Below are 20,242 nucleotides of genomic sequence, written 5' to 3'. Positions count from 1 at the left end.
TCCAATCCATGAACACAGGCATGTATCTCCATTCATTTAGGTACTCTTAATTTCTCTCAGCAACGTTTTGTAATTTTTAAGGTACAGGTCTTACATATACTTCCTTAAGACTATTCCTCGGTGTTTTTATGGTTTTTGATGGCATTGCAAATGGTATTTTCTCCTAATTAATTTTCCAATTCTCTCTCTCTCTCTCCCTCTCCCTCCATCTCTCTCTCTCTCTCTCTTTCTCTTTCTCTCCATCTTACAGCTCTATTTATTTATAATTCTTTTACACCTCTCGGCCACATTCTTTCCTGCTGTAAACAGGTTCTCTCCAAGAGAAATGTAGTCACTGACATTCCTATACCTAATTCTTTTAAGCTCATGATCCAAAAAGGAAAGATTCTTCCTTGTTAGTTCTATTAAGAATTTCCCAAAGAAGTCTATCCTTGAACCTCCCTGAGTGGCCAGATGTACCAGGTTTAAAGGAATTGGGAAGAGTTTGCCAAAGAAACACTTCCCTAGTAATGAGAAGGGTACTGGGAAGGCAAAGAACATGGTTAATCAAATCCCCTACAATAATCATTACATATATTAACAAATTACTTTCTAGGAACGTTGTGCTGGTTTATCTTTCGACGAACAGTGTGTAAATATTCCCTTTCCTTTTTTTTTTCTTTTTGTGTGTGTGTGTGTGTTGTCTTTTTGTGACCGGTAAGGGGATCGCAACCCTTGGCTTGGTGTCGCCCACACCGCGCTCAGCCGGTGAGCTCACCGGCCATTCCTATATAGGATCCGAACCCGTGGCGGGAGCACTGCTGCACTCCCAGGGCCGCACTCTCCCGAGTGCGCCACAGGGCCGGCCCTTCCCTTTTCTTTTTCATAGTCTATGCTGTAATACTGATTTTCACCATAGAATCTCTGAATTATTACAATACTGACTAGATACTCTCTCCATCACCGGTCTTGCCCTCCTTTCACTCACTTAGCCTGGCTTTTCCTTGGGCTTCACAGTGGGGAGGAATTTTAATCTATTTCCCAGGGAACTGAAGGCATATGCTGAAATCCCAAGTATCCATCTAAAGAAGTTTATTTAAGCTTCTTGTTGCAGACATAGGGGAAATAGATCATCTACTTTGAATTACAGTATTAGTAATGTTAAACATGTTTAGACAGCTCTTAACTTGGAAGTAAATGATTAATAGGGGAATTTCTGACAGTCAGATTAAACTACAAGACCAGTAATGTTATTTGACCAATTCCATTCTTCTCTATACTGCTAGGAAAGGAGGGACATCTCACAGATTTAGGTTTTTCTGTATAATGCATTATTTATTTTACTGAAGGAGCAGAAAGTGGCAAAGGTTTTCCAATATTGTATTCATTTCTTTAAAGTCACTAGGGTTTCAATATACAGCTCTTAGAAGAAGTAGTTGAATAATTGGGCCCTGAGATCCTCAAAGAGTTAACATACCTCCCTAAATTAGATTTGAGATCATAAGCTTTTATTAATTGCAGTTTACACTCAGAATTCCATTTCAAAGTAATCTTAAAGATTAGTTTATACAATGGATCACCATAGAGAGAGTTGATAAAAAGGCCAAACCGTAACTCTCAAATAACGAGTACAAACCTCTCTCTGTGTATGATTCAGAAAACCTGTAACAAAGATATGTGTTATTTTGATTGCCAAAAAGTGGATTTATTTTTACTAGCCACAAACACTTTATAGTACAATTAAGGTTTTACTGTTTGCATCTGAATTAAAAGGACCCATCTTAAAGAGTCATTCCTAACCTGGGGAAACTAATAGACACAATTATTTGACCCTGTTGGTTCTTGTTTCATTACCTACAACCCTGAATTCTCAGTCTATTGTTACTATTTGTACTAAAAAAAGAATTTGGATGGTCTTATTACACCTATAAATTGGTTCAATTCGAGTGGGGAGAGAGGAGGGAGTAGATTCTGATTTTAAATTACATGTTAAAATTTTACTAATTCTCCGTATAATTAATATTTTTTTTCGTAAAATGCTCAGGATCCACAATTTGCACAAAACCAAAGAGTTAAAGCATTTTCCAAAGTGATGGAGGCTTCCATCAATTGGTGTATAATGATTGTTCCCCAATTCCTGATGTTCAGAGGGTACATAAGCCATGATTGAGGGATAGACCACCTTCTATACCCCTGAATCCCAGAACCAATATGCTCATACCATATCTGCTTATTATGAACCAAATGCAGCCCAGACTCATCTTTTACCCCTTTGTTTGTATGCTTGTAATGCCTATAACATTATAAAATATTTTTCTATTAAAGATTGGTTTTAAAAATTTGTCATTAGTCCAATCTACTTTTCATCCTGTAGTTTACTAATATTTTAGATTCCTTTTACTTTTCTTTTTTTTTTTTAATAACATATCTCAAAATAACTTCCTTGATAGTAAAGGATCAGTATGGTTAAAGAACTTCAGTTGTCCGGTGTTTTCATTAGTAGAACTAGGCACCTTTAATTCACCTGCAATCTCTCTTCCTCAAGTTGGTTTCCCACTCATTCCAAAAATTATTATTATAAAATTGTAGGAAATAACCCAAATGTCCATCAATCTATTACTAGTCAAATATATTATTGCATATTCATAATAGAAATATTAGGAAACTATTAAAGAGAAACGTTATAGTAGAAAAGAGAAAAATTAGGACTATTGCATATAATTAGCTCTGATGTTTTGATAAAAATGAGGGACGCTATATATACATAAATCATGTGTAGAAATACACAGAAGAAACTGCCAACAGTTTAATTACTACAGGAAGGTGATTAAACGTCTCTATTGAGTTAAAGTGGTTATGTCATGGTAGGCCTTCTACTTTTCATTTTATAATCTTGAGAAAAAAATTATATTTTTCTACCACTGTGACAAACTTAAGTAATAAGCTTCTTGGTAATCCCTGATTTCATGGAGGAAAATTGTTTTCCACTTTTTGTTTTTTAAGTATGACTACCTCTGCCACCTCACCATTAAGGAAAATAGACTTGTATTTATTGTTCCAAAAACTTTCTAAGTGAAAACTAATTTTCTCCAATGTTTAGTGGAAGGAAAGCCCAAAAGAATGTCTATTTTTGCTTTTATATCCTTTGTATCTAAGACGGATTGTGTTATTTCAGTTCATGCTCACATCTGTTTATAATAATGTAAAATCTGTATGAAACAAACTAATAATTGAGAATAATTGCATGGATTGAATAAAAAAAAGCAATTTTAGAATGTTTGTGGTTGAGCTTTTTTAAAAAAGGTTCTTTTAAGTAGTCTTAAAATACGACTTTAATTTATCCATTATATTCAACAGAATTCAAATACAGACTTTACAGCTGTTAAAATCATGCAACTGACACTAATGTTTTATCACTACTAGTTAACATATGATTTTTTTTTTGTAATTGGAACTGAGTTTTGTTATGTACAATTACCAAAAAATTTTAATGTTCTGAAAAGAATATTAAAAATATAAATATGCCTCCTAAATAACTGTTATTTGAATCAAACTATACAGATACATAATTAATCTTATTTCTACATTCTTTAACCCTTTTTTGGTTCTGCTAAACTAGCTACCTTATGACAATGACCACAATAGAAAAGCTGCTAGATTTTGTTTTGTTTTTAGAAGTGATTGTACATTTCTATAACATTTAAATATTTTTATTTTCTGGAACAGAATTTTTTACTTAGGTTTATTTAATACAAGGGTTTCACGTGTCTCTAAATGGGTTATGGCATAGTCCTGTTGGGTGTTTATTTTATGTTCAGAGTTCAAGGGCTCAATGAAACATTTTCCATGTGGAAACAAGGTGTCCCACCTAAAGCAGCAAAGGCTCTGGGGGTTCTAATACTCTTCATGCCACTTTCTTCTTTATCCATTCAACCCCTTCTACATTGACTCCCCTTTGGACAACATGCACACTCTTGCCACTAAATCTTTGTACTTGCCATTCCGCATGAATGAAATGGTCTTCCCCTATCCACATGGCTCACTCTACTACTTCACTCAGGTCTTTACCAAAAAGGCACCTTCTCAGTAAGGACGACCCTGCTACTCTTTCTAGAATATCATATCTCACTTATCTGCTGTATTTTTTTTTCTTTTTAGCATTCATCACAATCTAAAATACTTTTTATTTTATTTATTTAGTTTCCTTATGCCTTACATTTTTTTGTCATTCACTCTTGTATCCACAGGCCTTAGAACAGTTTCTAGCACATAGTAGGTGTTCAAAATTATTTTTGATAAATAAAAGGCAATACAGTGCCTGCATAACAAAACCAGTGGGAACCAAACAGTTACCTCCCATAAATGGGTCACATATTTTTCAGTTTACCATAGATGTCCTGTTCTTATCACTTGGTCCAATTTATCAATTTACGTTGTTTGGTTGGCCTTGCTTAGCTTTTGAGATTGTAAAACTAAAAAAATAGTTTTTAACCTATGATTCTCTCTGTCTTAATTGAAACAATGTAGCTTAATAATCCATCAACAGTAATTACTACAATAGCTTATATCCTCAGTTGAGACCCACTTCCCAATCCCCAACCATCCAAAAAAAGTCATACATTAATGCAAATGAGGTGACACCCATGAAAGGTTTATGGGATACTTCTATGCCACACCTTATCCCAAGGCAAAATTACAGCATATAATACATACACATTAAGTCTAAGTGATATATCAGGTAAGAATACCACTGAGACTATGAGTTTGCAAAACCCCTCCAAGTAACAGGTTTGAGACATTGATCAATTATACATTATTCATAACTTTATTGACACTTTTCAGATCTACAGAGTAGAAGTCAAACTGCAACTTCAGAGCTATCATAGAATCAAAAAACTTAATAACAAATGAGATAACTTCCTTTACTTCCTCACCTATGTAGAATATTGTTTAAAAGATCCTGGTTAAGAAACTAAAATTAGGCACACTGCATCAGTTAGACATTGCCAAAATAATACTGTGTAACAAACCATCCCAAATTTCAATGGCAAATGACAAAAAGGATTCATCTCTTGCTTGTCTATGAGTCAGCTACAGTTTGGCTGACCAAGGCAAGGTACAGTAGGGTTTGGCTCAAAGCTGCAGGTGTGTCTAGTCTGCCCTACACATTCCTCCCTTCCTTTGACCAGCAACTACTTAGGCATGTTATTCTCAATGCAAAAGGCAGAAGCTCAAATTTGTAAGTTCTTTGCTGTCATTAGATTCTCTATCTTGGCCAAGTGAAGTCATTAAACCTTCCAAAAGGAGCAGCGATGTACACTCCACCATCATGAGGCCACAGCAAGGGGATACATGTAACATACTATTTAGAGGAATGAAAAATTTAGACTAATAAATCAATCTAATATTCACCCACTATTATACAAGTAGACAGAGATCTGTTATGTCTGGAATTTTAGACCTTGGGGTTCATAGTCAGGTAAAATAAAATTCAGATGGTGCCCTCATTATGACATAGATGAACAATGAACATAGAATATATAGACTGAAGACTATGGTAAATCACTTTATCTTCTGGACTTTAAGTGCTGAGAACTCAGATGTTAGAATCGAAACTGCAAAGCACTGGCATCTCAAAATCCTGAGACAGTAATAACCACAGAACTTGAGGAGTCACTTCTTCTCCAAAGATGTGGGCAGAAACCACCTTCCTGCAATTTCTCTAATGGAATTACAATTAACCACAGGCTTGTTGTGGAATAAGGCTCCACTGGATATTATGAGTTTGGCTTAATGAATACAATTCAGCAGTCTGCAACATAGTCCCTAAGACTCTCTGGAAAGGCATTTAAATGGTGATTTCACAAAGTATTACTTTTAATCAAATCACATTGAAATATCATTATTTAATTGTTTATCTTTCTCTAAATATATTTAATATTATTGAAGACCATTTTTTTTCAGCCCAATATACTATATAGCTTTGATGAAGCCTTCCTACTCATTGACAATTTGCCCATTAAACCTGGCTCCCCCTGAAAAGAACCATGTGCTGAAAAAAGAAATACATATGTTTATGTCTGTAAGTCCAAAGGAAACACAATATTTTCTTAGTCCCAAATTGCAAGATGCTTCCAGGACAAACAAAGAAATTGCCAGTGGAAACTCTGGATATTAGTATTTGAAGTGTTCTATGGAAGCTGGAAATTTTTGTGAAATAAAAACATACAGTCATCTGAAATTACACACATTCACTCAACAAATCTTTGCCAAACTGGCTGCTTAGAGACTATTTTTCCACCCAAATAGTTTAACGGGTTTTCTTTTAAGTATTAGTTGAAAATATTTACCTACAAATTCAAAAGAATGTCCTGGAGTTGATTGAAATCTGGTTGAAAAACATTCTGAGTTTTTTTAAAAAATTGATTCATTATAAAAAAAACATACAGAATGTTGTCAATAACAATAAAAGGCAAAACATAGGGTGTGGCTTCTTCTCAATTACCTAGAAAATTTCTTCAACGAGAATAAAGTTACAAGTAATTTACAAACTATGTACTAAAAGGGTAGAATTAATAAATAGAATGAGAGAAATTTAGTGCCTTAGCTACACAAGATGAGAAGAATTAAGTGGCCCAACTCAAGAAGTTGTGAGAAAGTGTTAAAAATTCCAAACCCATAAAAAATGTTTATTGAAGAGAGATGAATAACTAACAACAGATTGAAAAAGAAATCCTCTAGCTTAAACCAGTAAATAGAAGAGGAGACATAAAATTTGCACAACCTGACCGCTGATGTTGTTTAAAATAATAACTTAATAAACAACTCAAAGCCAGAACTTCCCTCTAGATTTGAAACCAAACTAGCTCAACGTCAGCTAGACTAGTGGATCTAATTATGTGCTATAACATAGGCCACTTGGCATAGTGTTCATTTTTTTGCCAGAAAACTCCCTTGTCCCCTCAAGAATTTTTTTTTTCTTAGAGTTAGCAAATAAAGGAATTTTAGTGCTTTATTTTATGATCACTGGCATTGGTGTTTACAATTTGAAATAACTACAGTATCTTAGCAACTCTAATCTTAACAAAATAAATACAGCAAGAAGCACATAGGCTTCACACCATACTAATGTCTCATCAACATCCAAAAAAGGGAAAGGGGGGAAATAAACGGAGGATGACTCGCCTCATGCTGGTACTGAGGAATTAGCAGCTCTCTTGTGAACAAAAACATTACATTTTTTCCCATTTTCATAGTAGGGGCACCTTCAATGATATTTTTTAAGAAAAAAAATCTCACTTTGACCTAAAGGGGTAGACATGAATGAGGAAGGAAAAAAGATGATTAATCAAAAAATAGAAGATATTTGGGGAAAAATCAAAATTAAATTATTTTTTCCTCCTTTGTTTTCCTGTGACACAGAGGTCACAGTAATGATGGTATCAGTTGTTTCCTAAATTGCATCCAAACCAATGCTCATACCTGCACAGTATGATAAGTTCCTTACCTTTAGACGCTAAAGCCAAGGTAGCTCAAACTTAAAAGTACAATAAGAAGGAAGGCACTTAATAAATCTTGAATGAATGAATGAATGAATAAATGAATCCAGTTCCATCCCCTCAAACTGGTTAGAAAATGTTAAAAGACATTAAAGGTCTTGAACCACTTCAAGCTCCTGGATAGATCACTTAAAGTGTCCCTGATGTAGAATTAAATCCTTGCTCAATTTGGTCCAGACACACACATCCACATCAGTCTGAAGTCAATCAGGCTATGCAACTTAAAGGAAAGATCAGGGACTTTATGGGTAGGGGGTCTTGAGTAGGTATTTCCACTCCTGGGTCTGTGAACTTACATTACATTTAATATCTCTGAGCTGCAGGTTCTTCACCCAAATGGGATAAAAGCCACAGGGAAAAAAACATAACAATGAGGTTGTCAATTGGAATAATGTCTATAAAGCTACCTAGTCCATTTCCTGTTAAGTAGATTTACCATCAACTAAGCCAATTCACTTCCCTCTTTCACCTGAGTCACACAGGCTACCATTGGCAAACATATTACATATGGCAACCTACTCAATACTATCTTGTTTTATACTAACCAGGTTTATCACCACTCCCCGAATGTTAAGCTGTTGAATTCTTTGGTTCATTAACTCTTGAATCTGTTACATCCTGTCCATTTTCAATAGCAAATTAACATCTTGTTTAAGCCTTCATTACCTCTTGCCTGAACTATTGATTCCAAGAGCCCAAACATTGCTCCTCTGATCCAATCTTGTCCCTTCTAATCCACTGCCAGCATTCTCTTTCTAAATTTGACTATGCATTTTTCTGCTTTAAATTCTCCTTTGTATGATATTTGGGGCCTCCAAGTTCTGAGCTAAGCCCACTTCTCAACTCCCATTTCCTGGGATTCTTTCTGTTTTTTATGTATTATTTATTTCTTAAAAGAAATTTATTTATTTTGCAACTGAAATGTATTGATTATACATATTTATCATGTACAGAGTTATATTTCAATTCATATATACAATGTGTGATAGTCAAATTAGGGTAGTTAGCATATTTATCATGGCAAAAGTTTATCATTTCTTTGGGATGAGAACATATGAGCTCCTCCCTTCTAACAATTTAAGAACATACAATAATTATTATTAATTATAGATGCCTAATTCATTCTATCCTGCACCCTATACTCCAGTTAAACCAGTCTGCTTCTAATGCTGCTTCATGACGCAACACTTTGACAATTGTTTTGTTCTCAACATAAAATGCTTTTTAATCTTTTTTGCCAACTTAATAAACTCCTTCAGAACTCAATTCAAGCATTATCTTTCCAGTGGAGACATGCCTGCAGTCTCTTTAGAAGGTTGATAACATTTTACCTGGGATCACATCTATGCAATAACTCAGTTTTTATAGCACTTAATCAAAATGCTTTGCAATCATTTACTTGTTTCTGTGTCTTTCCCATTAGACTGTGAATCAGAGTCAGAGTTTTGCAGTGAGAGACTCTGGCTTAGTGTTCACATTGCTTGCACAGTGCCTGAATTTGGTAGGTGCTCAATAAATGTTAGCCCATCTTTTCTACCACTCTCATCCCTCCCTTTCAAATAATAAAAAGATGGGTTGAATTGACTTGGTTAGACTTTTATTTTGATCATCTTAACTGCAATTTCTACTTTCTTTGTTAATATAATGTTTAACTTAAAAGAAAAATAAGCATCTCTTTACCATAGAAAAGAGATAGAAGCTTAGAAGAAAAAGCGATTTATGATATCATTGTTGTGCTTGGTGAATAGTTTTAGTTTATATGTTTTCTTGATAATCATAATCCTATTTGTAACCTTGAATCTTCCTTTAGTCTCTATCTCACTCTTTTTCTTTCTACCTTAGTTCCACATCTCTCTTGCTTTATATTGCCTTGACAAATGTTTATAGCATGTATACAGTCAGAACAAAACCAATGATAATGATTATGAGGATTAGAAGGCTTACCTTGGGCTATTAAAGAGTCATAAATTCTGAATTTTAAAAGAGATATAATGCTATACATTAAAATTCTAATACAATAAAATTGCTGCCTGGATTTGTGATTCAAAAGTTGGTATAGTACTTAAGATAAAAGTTCTATACTCAATCATATAATAGTTAATATATATTACATGATAAATACATAGGAAGTACTCAATAGTACAGTTAATTTTATATAAAGCAACTTTCCTGGTGGGCTTTAAAAACACTTCACTAATTCTCCTCATCTCCAGGATATTCATCCTCAACCTCCCAGGCCTCCTCTGATCCCATTGTAAGAAATACTGCCAGAGAAATACTGCCTATACCTTACTGATAGGAGGGTGTCACATTTCACTATGTGTATGCTAAAGAATATCTTGAAATAGAAATGAAGCCATAGAGAAAACATTATCATTATGTCTGAAAAAGAAGGAATATGATAAAAAGAAGAAAGGAGAAAAAATCACTCTTTTCAATGGCCAGAGAATAAATTGATTCAAGCAACATGAATTGATCTTCTATCCTGTGTTGGTACAATGTCTGGCACTCAGGAAAATACATTTAAAAAAAAATCCTATCCTTCATGGGCAATCAGGGAAACAGACAGACAGACCACCCACTGATTATTATGATATACCCTGAGCCTTGTATTGTTCAAGAATATTCTATTCAGGACCCATAATCATGAATTACTGAAAAAAGTCATGTCTAAATATAAAATTATGAGTTGCTATTCTGTGAGGAGGAAAACAGATTTACATATTCTTAAGATGGGAGAGCTGTTTTAAGGATAAAAAAAATAAAGTTCTATTGTTTTTTCTCTAAAAACTTGTTTTACCCCAATTGCAATGTACTTTCTAAAAAGTATACAAACCTTGCTTTTATAGTTAGGATTGCCAGATTAAATACAGAATGCCCAGTTAAGTTTAAATTTTATATAAATGAAGCATTTTTTTAGTATTAGGTATGTCCCACATATTGTTATATAAATATAGTTTGTTGTCAATTTCAGTGTTGAAGTATATCCCACACATTGCTTGGGACATGCTTATACTGAAAACTTATGCATCATTTAGCTGAAATTCAAATTTAACTGAGCAGCCTGTATTTTTATTTGCTAAATCTGATAACCCTGTTAATAGTGGCATTCATGCAATTATCAGGCTCCCCACTTTGAGTTCACTGTCTTTTATTTTAATAGACACAGTGGATTAAAGAATGACTAAGATACCAAGCAGTCTACTTGGCCTTGTGTCTAAACCGGCAACATTTGTCAAACGTATAGACTTACTCAGCTTACTCTCCTGAACAGCTTCTGGTTTGTTGCACAAGTAACAAAGTATCATCTTATCCACTCCTTCATCTGAAGAAAACAGAAATTTTCGAAGAGTGTAAAAATATCAGAAATTAATGATGATGATGAACTATTCCAAGAATCTTAAGTCTGTCAATACTTTATGTTTTTAGATAGCTGTTATGGTTCACCCCAGAAGCATCTGCATATATTGGTGGGCTTTTTCATGGTGTGTGGTGAACTTTGATATCTTTGGGGAATAAAAGAACTCTCTATCTACACATATATATTTAACAACGCAAGTTATTGTTATATAAATGTAGGCTGTTGTCAATTTCAGTTCCCTGCCATATCAAAAGAACAAAGCAGGCAGGAAGAGCAAGAGGATGATCTAATATGCCTACGCTAATAACAAAGCCAGTGTCCTAAATTGGCAATGGCAGCCCTTTTCTTTGGAGATTGTTTTTAACACTATCAGTAGATATTAAAAAAAATTGGATGGTGACAGGAGGAGTACGTTTTAAATTGTCAACCTTCATGATGTCCTTTTGAAGAATAGCAATTACATAACTCAGGGAGCTTTATTTTGCATTTGAAAAATATATATATAAAGCAGTTTGCAAAGTGTTATGCAAGACTCCATATTCGCATTCTTCGTAAAAATTAAAGTTGCTTATTTTTGTCTGTAGTCTTTTTTCCTTTTATTATCCAGTTACTAGTTGAAGTTGGCATCAATATTAAGTAGTACAGAATTAAAACCGTTTTCTATTTCAATTATTAACAAATTCACTTAAAGAGGACATTGACCATATGCTATTTCTTAATCATGTTCAAAATCCAGTTTGTAATTATCCAAGGGTCATGCACTTTTTTGATTTATATAGCTTTAAAACATTAAAAGAGTTTGCTGATATTCTAATATTTTGTTAAACTTTTAAGTTTGTTTTCTCTTAGGCAATGAGAGAGGAAAATATCATCCAAAAGTAATTTTATATCACCAAAATTTTATTTGGTCTTTTTCCCCCTAATTCTCATCTTTTTATGAAATAATTTTAGAAGAAAACTCTTTTAAAAATGCAGACCTAATGCCAAGAGAAACGCATTGCAAGTACCCTAAATAGTTAATGTATTTTCTAAATGAATGATTTAAAATAGCTATTAAAGGAGAGGAAATGAGCTTAGGTTTCTAGTAATGACTTCTCTTCTTCAAAATGAAATCTGTAAATCCCTGATTGCAATTCCAAATCCCCAAAGGACCAGCAGTTCTGGGACCAGGGCTCACCGGCTTTATGTCTAATAGCACCAGATAAGTAGCATGATTTTTGTATACGTAATTTGGGAGAATATTCAGAATTTATAGTCTTGGAGACAATTTATGAATGAATTTCCTTTTTAAAGTACATTATTCTAAAAATCAACTTTTCCACCCGCGTTGCAAGCAGAGCACATAGGAATGTGAGAGGCATGGATAGATACGTATAAAGACATATGTGTATGTATTTATATATGCACGCACACACATGCACAAAATATAAGTACCATTTTATTCACAAGAGCATAACGATTCAGCCTGTGATTGTTAATAAAAACGCATTTCTAACCATCAAATTTGAGTCTATTATTCTAAGTTAATTGCATTTGCCCTAAAGAGACTTACAGCTGCTGTCAGCCTGTTTGTGTCAGTTTCATTTTATTCATCAGTCAATCTTGTCTCCTCTTCTTTTTACATCCCATATATTGATCAAATAGATTTGTTAACATACCTCTACAGCTTTCACAGCATTAAAACATAAAAAGCAATCAGGATATTATCATCAGATGCATTTAATTACTTCATTGGTTTGCATGTTATTTTAACTGATATTTCAGTAGCAAATAGAATGCCCTTTTGACAGGCCTATAAGACTGCCATTAAATATAATGATCTGACTCACTCAAAGAGGCCTTGAGAAAAAGTTAAACATGAAAAAGTCTACACCGTAGTGGTCGGCAGCATCTCAGCTTTCAGCTGGATCAGAGAATACTCATCATGGTAAACATTAGTTCTGTGCTGGAGTTCATTACAGGGTAAGAAAGCATCTTGTTAAAATTGGTCTTCAGAAGAGAATGTACTATTAGGTGGTGAAGTGGATTAAAGAAATAAATGGGCGCCTTGTTCCCATCTGAGCCAAAGAAAAACCAGTGGGAAAAACAGAAGTGCCGGGAGGTTAGGGCAGGAATGTAGTTAAGGTGGAAAGTCTGGGAAGAATTAGAATCTTCCTTATGTGAATCAAGTTGTGTAGAAGGGAGATAAAAGGTATCACAGGATGAGGAGATAATTAGCAGATCAGAAGCAAAGCAGTTAAAAGGTGACCCTTACCTCCTCTGTTACTCAGTCTAAGAAACTATAGACAATTATTACAGTATTTTCTCCAGGGATTTGTGATACCGTTCCTTCACGTATCCTCCAAGACACAAAGTTCTCCCAGCATTGTCATTGCATTGCTTGAGTTCAGTGCCTTTTATGGAAATTCCTCTACATCACGACAGCCTTGTCTTTTAACCTCGCTATAGATCAGTGATTCCTAGCTGGGGTTGATTTCACACCCAGTGAACACTGGGAATACCGAGAGACATTGGAGGAGGTGCTACTGGTGTCCAGTGAGTAGAAGCCTGGGACACTGCTCCCCAACCCACAACGCACAGCCCAGCACCCAACAGCAAAGAATTCTCCAGCCCGAAATGACAACAGTGCCCAAGTTAAGAGACCCTCCTTTAGATGAATGGCTGAGATACACTTAAAGCTAAAAAACAGAAATTATCACAGTGCAGCAGCAGCACAGTGGATAGGATTTAAGCAACTCTGAGAGACAGACAGCAGTACAGCTGCTGCACACAGAATTTCACACTTGCCTATTAAATAATACAATTCATTACCTAGACACCAGGAACAGTTGAGCAAAATACAACCCCAATTTTGAGGAGAACAAAGAAAAATGAAAATCATTGCTTGATAGAAGACATTTCAAAGACCTCCAGGACAAATCATCTGAAAAATCCCCAATAAAAAGACTCAGCAAGAAAATTGTGTCACAGCCCCTAACCCTCAACAGACCTTAACAAGATGTTCATGAGCCAAAGACTCATGTCTGCAGAAGACAAAAGACATAAGAAACAATATAGTCTAGAGAAGGATTATCATTAAGAGGCAGGAGAAAGATGAAAAAGATTATTCAACCTTACAATTAGAACTTCTAAAAAGAATAACCAGAAATGTGCTAAAAGCCATGTCACAATAACTTGTTATGTCTTTTTGCTCTTAGGAAATTAATATTTAGGTTAGGCCTGGGGCAATAGTTTTAAAACCTTTTTTTGATGAATGCATTTTATCCACCTGACTAGACACCCCTGCCACCAGACCACTCCCTGGCACAGATGGCCAAGACATTTGCTTTTTCAAATACTCCATATTTCCACAGCCACCCACCAGACAAAAATTAGATTACCAATGCTTGTGTAAACTTTCCAAGCTCTGACACAATAAGATTCCAGGAAATGTACATGCACAGCTAAAAGCAGCATTATACATAATGCACTGTAATTCCAACAGACAAGTTGCTATCTTCGATAGATATACACATTTTCCATGCCAAACACATGAACGTCAATACATTTTTCTCAAGTTAAAATGGAAACCATTTAACAGATATAATAGGCACAATGAATTTCATTTTGCATTACTAATGCAGCAGAGAAGGAGGGAAGTTTTGGCAAGGATTGCAATGAGGCCAAGAAAAATAGGAAACAAATTAGAAGCTATCATGCTTGTTCAAGCTTTTGCCCCAAAGCATGGTCATGGGATCCAAGGGCCACTGAGATTTCATATTCTCAAAAATCTAATTTCACAAAAACAAATTTTCTATAAGTGAGAAAAAATTTTTAAAATGAGCAAAACCAAAGTTGCATTTTTGCAAAAAGATCAAGAGAATGTCACTATGTGTTTTTCCTACTGTTCCCAAGTGACGTTGTCATCGCCAACTTGATTTTAGGGGAGAGTAATTGGAGGCAAACAAATTAAATAAGTAAGCATCGTGTAAAAAAGGTTAGGAAGATAATCCAGGAGCCCAATCCCTAACCTCTTCTTTTACCACTAGAAATACATATCCCCCAAGACTCCTCATCACTGTTATAAATATGTCAAGAACAGCAGTGTGTATCATTGGCTCCAACCCTCACTAGGAAATTGACTTGAAGAATTGTATTGGTGCTATCTGCTAGGTATACATAACAAACTCTAAATCCCTAAGCAAATGTTATTAAGCAGTTTAGAATGAAAGTTTTGAGCACAGGGTTATTGGAATCAGATTGACCTTGGTTCTAAACTTCTCTCCACTACTTACAAACTGTGTGGGCTTGAGCAAATTACTTTATCAGATTTTCAGTTTCTCCACCTGTAAAAATGGGTATATTTTCCCAACATTAATGGTTTCTAGGAATGATTGAATGGGGGCACATGTGTGAAGTGTAGGGTACATTTGGAGTTGCAATACCCAGGAGCAGCAGGGACACTCTGGCCCTTCGTGGTTTAAATCCTTGTTTCCACTACTTAGTGACTCTCTGAACTTGGGTAAATCACTCAGCATCATGATATCTCTGTTTTCTCACTTATAAAATGGGGATAACACTAACAAAAATACCTTTAGGATTGTTGCGAGAATAAGTAAGCAAAAATAAAAATAAATAAAAGAACTTAATGATTCCTACCACATAACTCATTATATTTTAGCCCTAATCATTCTTTGCATCATATTTACAAATGGGGCATAAACTTCTTTAGCATTAGGCACCAAAATAATTATTGAAAACATCTCAAAATGTACATTTATTATATAGAGATAGAACAAAAACAATTGGACAAGCATGACATTCCTCATTATGTTTATCGTGATTTCCAGCCACCATTTGTCCTTCTTTGATTTTATTTTTGCCCCAGAAAATAAAAACACTCCTCTACATAGTGAAATTTTAGAAGTAGAAGTATGGCAATATTCATAAAGATTAGTCCTAACAATTCTTCCAAAATATACCCACTCTTAGGAACTGATGACTTTTTTGGCAGAGGTGTCATTTGTGGTAATTCATAGAAGTACACAAGTCACTAACACCAAAAGTCACATCATGGGCTGAAAATGTTGAGACAGCAAATCAGTTATGAGATGTAAAAAATGGTAGACACAAAAAATGAAGAATATCTCTGACTGTGAAAGGTCAAGATGAGTTAGTAAGCTATTAACTTCGCTCATTTATCAAATGATGAATCAACTTTTATGAGGAATATTCAGTGTTTTCAAACTGCTTATCAAGGATCCTGATTCTGTCATCTTACAGGCCTGTATTATTGAAATTTCCAGAACACCACTTAATATCTTAATTGTTAAATTACAGTGACGCGCCCTGGAGTATGAAAATAACTCAAACTTGTAGCTTGTTTCTGTCTTCCTGTGCAGAAAAAAGTTTTCAAAATGAGGGGCTTCTAAAGTGTACCACGTTTAGCCAGATGAAAAACAAACCAGATTGGAACTATAGTCGGCAATAGAAAGAGAAACAAATTAAGTACTTATAATTGAAGCTTGAGGAATGAAAGAATTCACACTTTCTTAGAGCTATTATTTCAGACAGTCTGGTGTCAGAATTAAAAGCCAACCAGTGCATCTGTTTATATTGCCAAGGATTTTCACAGGAAGAAGGGCTAGGAAACACATATTTTTTAATTAGGGTCCAAATTCCAAAGAACACTGAAAAATAGTATGTCAAAAATATATGTTCTTGTGATTTTTATTGTGCAATGTCTAAACAAAGACACAAAACCACGTTGCTTACTTCTCCTTCACAAATACAAGTGAAGGGATTAGAAAAAAAAAAGTAATTCTGTTGCTTTGGCCACAGACTCCTTTTTTTGTTATCCTGCCTGCTTCTGGCTTAGCTTCTGCTTTTCTTTCCCAGGATGAAATAATATAGGAAGAGCCGCTTAAGGAAGGCTTCATTCACACAGGAGGTTCACCAGTAAGGCTCAGTCACCAAGCTTTAGAAGTTGAATTACAATGGCTATCTAAAACGACCATTTTACACTTTAAAATACATCTCCTAGTTTTCAAATTTGCATTAATGCTTTGCTAATCTTGAGCTTCTAATTAAAGGAAAGTCCTTTTTAAACATCCATACTGATGTACAACTGATGTAGTTCTCAACTCTGTCATTAACCCATTTTTACTTCTCACCAGCAGAATTAGAGGTATTTTCTGTAATTTCAAAGGTCATTCCTTTGGTAAGTGAAAGAAAAAAAAACACACACACAAACAAAATAAAAAGTAATATTTTGTACACAAGAGTAAATAGACTTTATTGCCTCATTTATTTATTCAACAAATATTTATTGATGATCTACTGTTTGCCAGACACTAGGCTCATTGTTGGGGACCACTGAGCTGAACAAGACATCACTGTATCTAGCACATAATCATAACACAGGGTGATATAATTTTGAATACAGGGAATACAAAATGCTGGGGAAGCACTTAGCAGTAGAAGAATGCTGGAATAGACTTGAGAGCTGATTGACCTCATGCCCTTTATTTGACCGAGGAGGATGTTGGGGTATAGGAAAGTTGAACTTCATAATCACAGAGCTCATTAGTGGGAAATAACCAGACTAAAATTCATGTCTCCAAATTCTAGTTTCATACTTTCTATATACCAATATACCTCTCCCTAGAAAATGATCAGTTTTGTTTTTCTCCAAAACAGTAATGATCAAGCCATGAACTTCAAGACAGTTGACTAAAGTTGGAAATGTACATTGAGAATGGAGAAAAGGATCAATATCCAACCTAAATGCACAGCATCCTGGATGGTGGCAAGGAAGGACTGAGAAGTCAGATCCAGCTGGTTTCTAAGCCTACATCTACTGTACCTAGTGGCTAGATGATCTTGGGCAAGAGTGGAACTCTGAAAATCATTTGATTTTTTTAAAAAATCATTTAAATCAGGATAATAATATCTACATGAAATGGGAACATTTCATGACATAGTTGAATTGAGCAGATACTTAACATATGTAAATTCTCATCTCCTCTTCTCACTATTGTAAATAGAATAGAAATGATGAGAGACCAGGTCAGCAGAAACCATATCTCAGTTTATGTATTCCTTAGCATTAATTTTATGATAAGATTGAGCTTCCAATTTTAAGTCATTTTTGTAGATTATTTTTGGTATACCTTCACAAAATTAAACATTTCTACTCTGTGAATATTTTGGGAGTTAGAATGCAGAGATTAAACAATTAGATTTAGAGAAATTAATCAGCACATATCCTCTAAGAAAAGATGGGAAGAAAATAGAGTTAGAAGAAATATTTAAGGCCCGTGGTGCACTCGGGAGAGTGCAGCGCTGGGAGCGCAGCGACGCTCCCGCTGCAGGTTCGGATCCTATATAGGAATGGCCGGTGCACTCACTGGCTGAGTGCCAGTCACGAAAAAGACAAAAAAAAAAAAAAAAAAGAAAAAGAAATATTTAAAATTAATTAAACCTCCTATACAATTATGTGAGTCTCCATTACAGGTCATAGAAACTCAACTAGTTTAGATAAAGAAGGAATTTATAGATTCACATTCTAGGATATTCAGGAGTAGACAAGCTTCAGGAGCAACTAAATCCAGGAATCCAAACAATAAATTCAGTGCCCTGCCTTTACCTTCTTTTCTTGACTGTTTGGTCCCTGTTTTGGCTTTATTCTTGAAAAGACTTTATACACATGCAGAAAAGGTGGCTTCTGTCCATCTCAAGCCCACCTAACATTTACGCCTCACATAGGAGGGGAGAACTTTCACTAGCAGTATGCTGATTTCAAGTTTCAGATTGATTGGTACTACGTGAGTCTCATAACTACCCAGGAACAAACTGCTGTGGCTAAGAGACAGAGTATTCTGGCTGCCATATGTCTGTGCATAGATCAGGGGTATGCAAGCCATTCCCATTCAAGCTATATGAAACAGGCTCTCCACTGGAAAGTAGAATTGTATCCTGAAAAAAGGTGGAAAGTGATCCTAGACTGGAAAAACAAAATGGATATCCACTCAATTTTTTTTCTTTTCCCTTCTTTTAGGATTAGCTAGCTCAATTCTAAATCCTCTTGGAGATCCTGGTAAGTTCATCCACCTTTCTTTGTGGTAGATTTCTGTATTGGCTAAGGGGCATTTTGGGTGCAATTTGGTATGGGCAGAACTCTGCCTTCGCCCATGTCCACAACATGGTTACAATAGCACCAGCACACAAATCATGACATTTATACATTATTCAAAGCACATTGAGGTATGTTTTTACTTTGGAGGTGCTTACATCCTATTTGTGTGTATACATGTTAGATAACAAAAGGTTAAAAATCATTTATTTATTGATGCAATACATGGATTCAGAATCTACTATACATAAGAAACTAGGTTTAGCTCTCTGGGAGTACAAAAACCTCAGTCTCTGTCCTTGAAGGATTGGGGGGGAAGAGCAAGATGTGTAAGAGATCACTTTTAGCATGGCATAGAGGACTCCATGTATAAGTTAAGATTTGAGCTGGGCTTTGGAGCATAACTACAAGTTTCACTATTAATAGGAGAAGAATGACATGACAAAGAGGCCAAGACAGAAAAGTTTGAAGTGTGCTTTCTTATTTGGTCAAAAGATTACAGATATGTGAGGGGTGGGAAATAAACATAGCAAGGTAGCTTTTAAACATTCATCAGTAAAGTTCTGTCTAAATATATTACGGTATATCTGCACTAGGGAACACTAAGGAGTAATTCTATAGGACAGAGTAGGTGTAACTGAGCACACCACCAAGATATATTGAGGGAAAAAATCCAGTTTCCCATTAATAAATACAGCATATCCCCCATTTACATTAAGTAAAAATCAAATATGCATTTGTTCGTGAATGTATGTAAAAGGTCTGAGAAATCTTTATGTCAAACTGATAATAGGAATCAAATAAGTTTATCAAATAAAAAGCAGTAGGAATGGGGCAAGCAGCAGTGGGGAGGTGGAGATTTTGCTTTTACTTTTAAACTTTGTATTGCTTAAGCTATTATTGTTCACAATAAACTTTATCTACATGTTGCTTGCTTAATAAAGAAATATTTCTTACATAAATAAAAGGAAGTTTTCTATAAATTAAGGGTCAAATTACCGGCAGGATAAAGACTGTGGACTTTTAAAAATCAATGTTATTATTATTTTTGGTTCTTAATAAGGCAGGTAGCTAATACTTTAAGCTAAACATTAGGAAGGAGAGCATTTTGCAAGTGAGATTATCTTAGTGCCAATAAACAAACAGGCAGATGGAACTGTTTGAAGGCTATCTCAAATATATATGTATAATAAACAAATATATACAGTGTAATAAGAGAATAAATATATA

General features: G+C 34.9%; 1 protein-coding gene across 2 annotated transcripts in view; it reads left to right on the top strand.

The window, feature by feature from the left end:
• Positions 1 to 20,242, top strand: part of MDFIC2 (MyoD family inhibitor domain containing 2) — a 104,084-nt gene that overhangs the window by 44,656 nt on the left and 39,186 nt on the right. Inside the window, exon 2 of one of the 2 annotated variants that reach the window (XM_063113611.1) lies at positions 18,938 to 18,976. The exons of the other annotated variant lie outside the window; for it this stretch is intronic. Coding sequence (XP_062969681.1) covers positions 18,938 to 18,976 — 39 coding nt within the window. The remainder of the gene's footprint in view (positions 1 to 18,937; positions 18,977 to 20,242) is intronic. 2 annotated transcript variants of the gene reach the window in all.

The sequence above is a fragment of the Cynocephalus volans genome, chromosome 11, assembly GCF_027409185.1.
Source record: "Cynocephalus volans isolate mCynVol1 chromosome 11, mCynVol1.pri, whole genome shotgun sequence".
Taxonomy (NCBI): Eukaryota; Metazoa; Chordata; class Mammalia; order Dermoptera; family Cynocephalidae; genus Cynocephalus; species Cynocephalus volans.
Note: the sequence above shows the minus strand (reverse complement) of the source record. Positions and strands in the feature narration are given on the sequence as shown.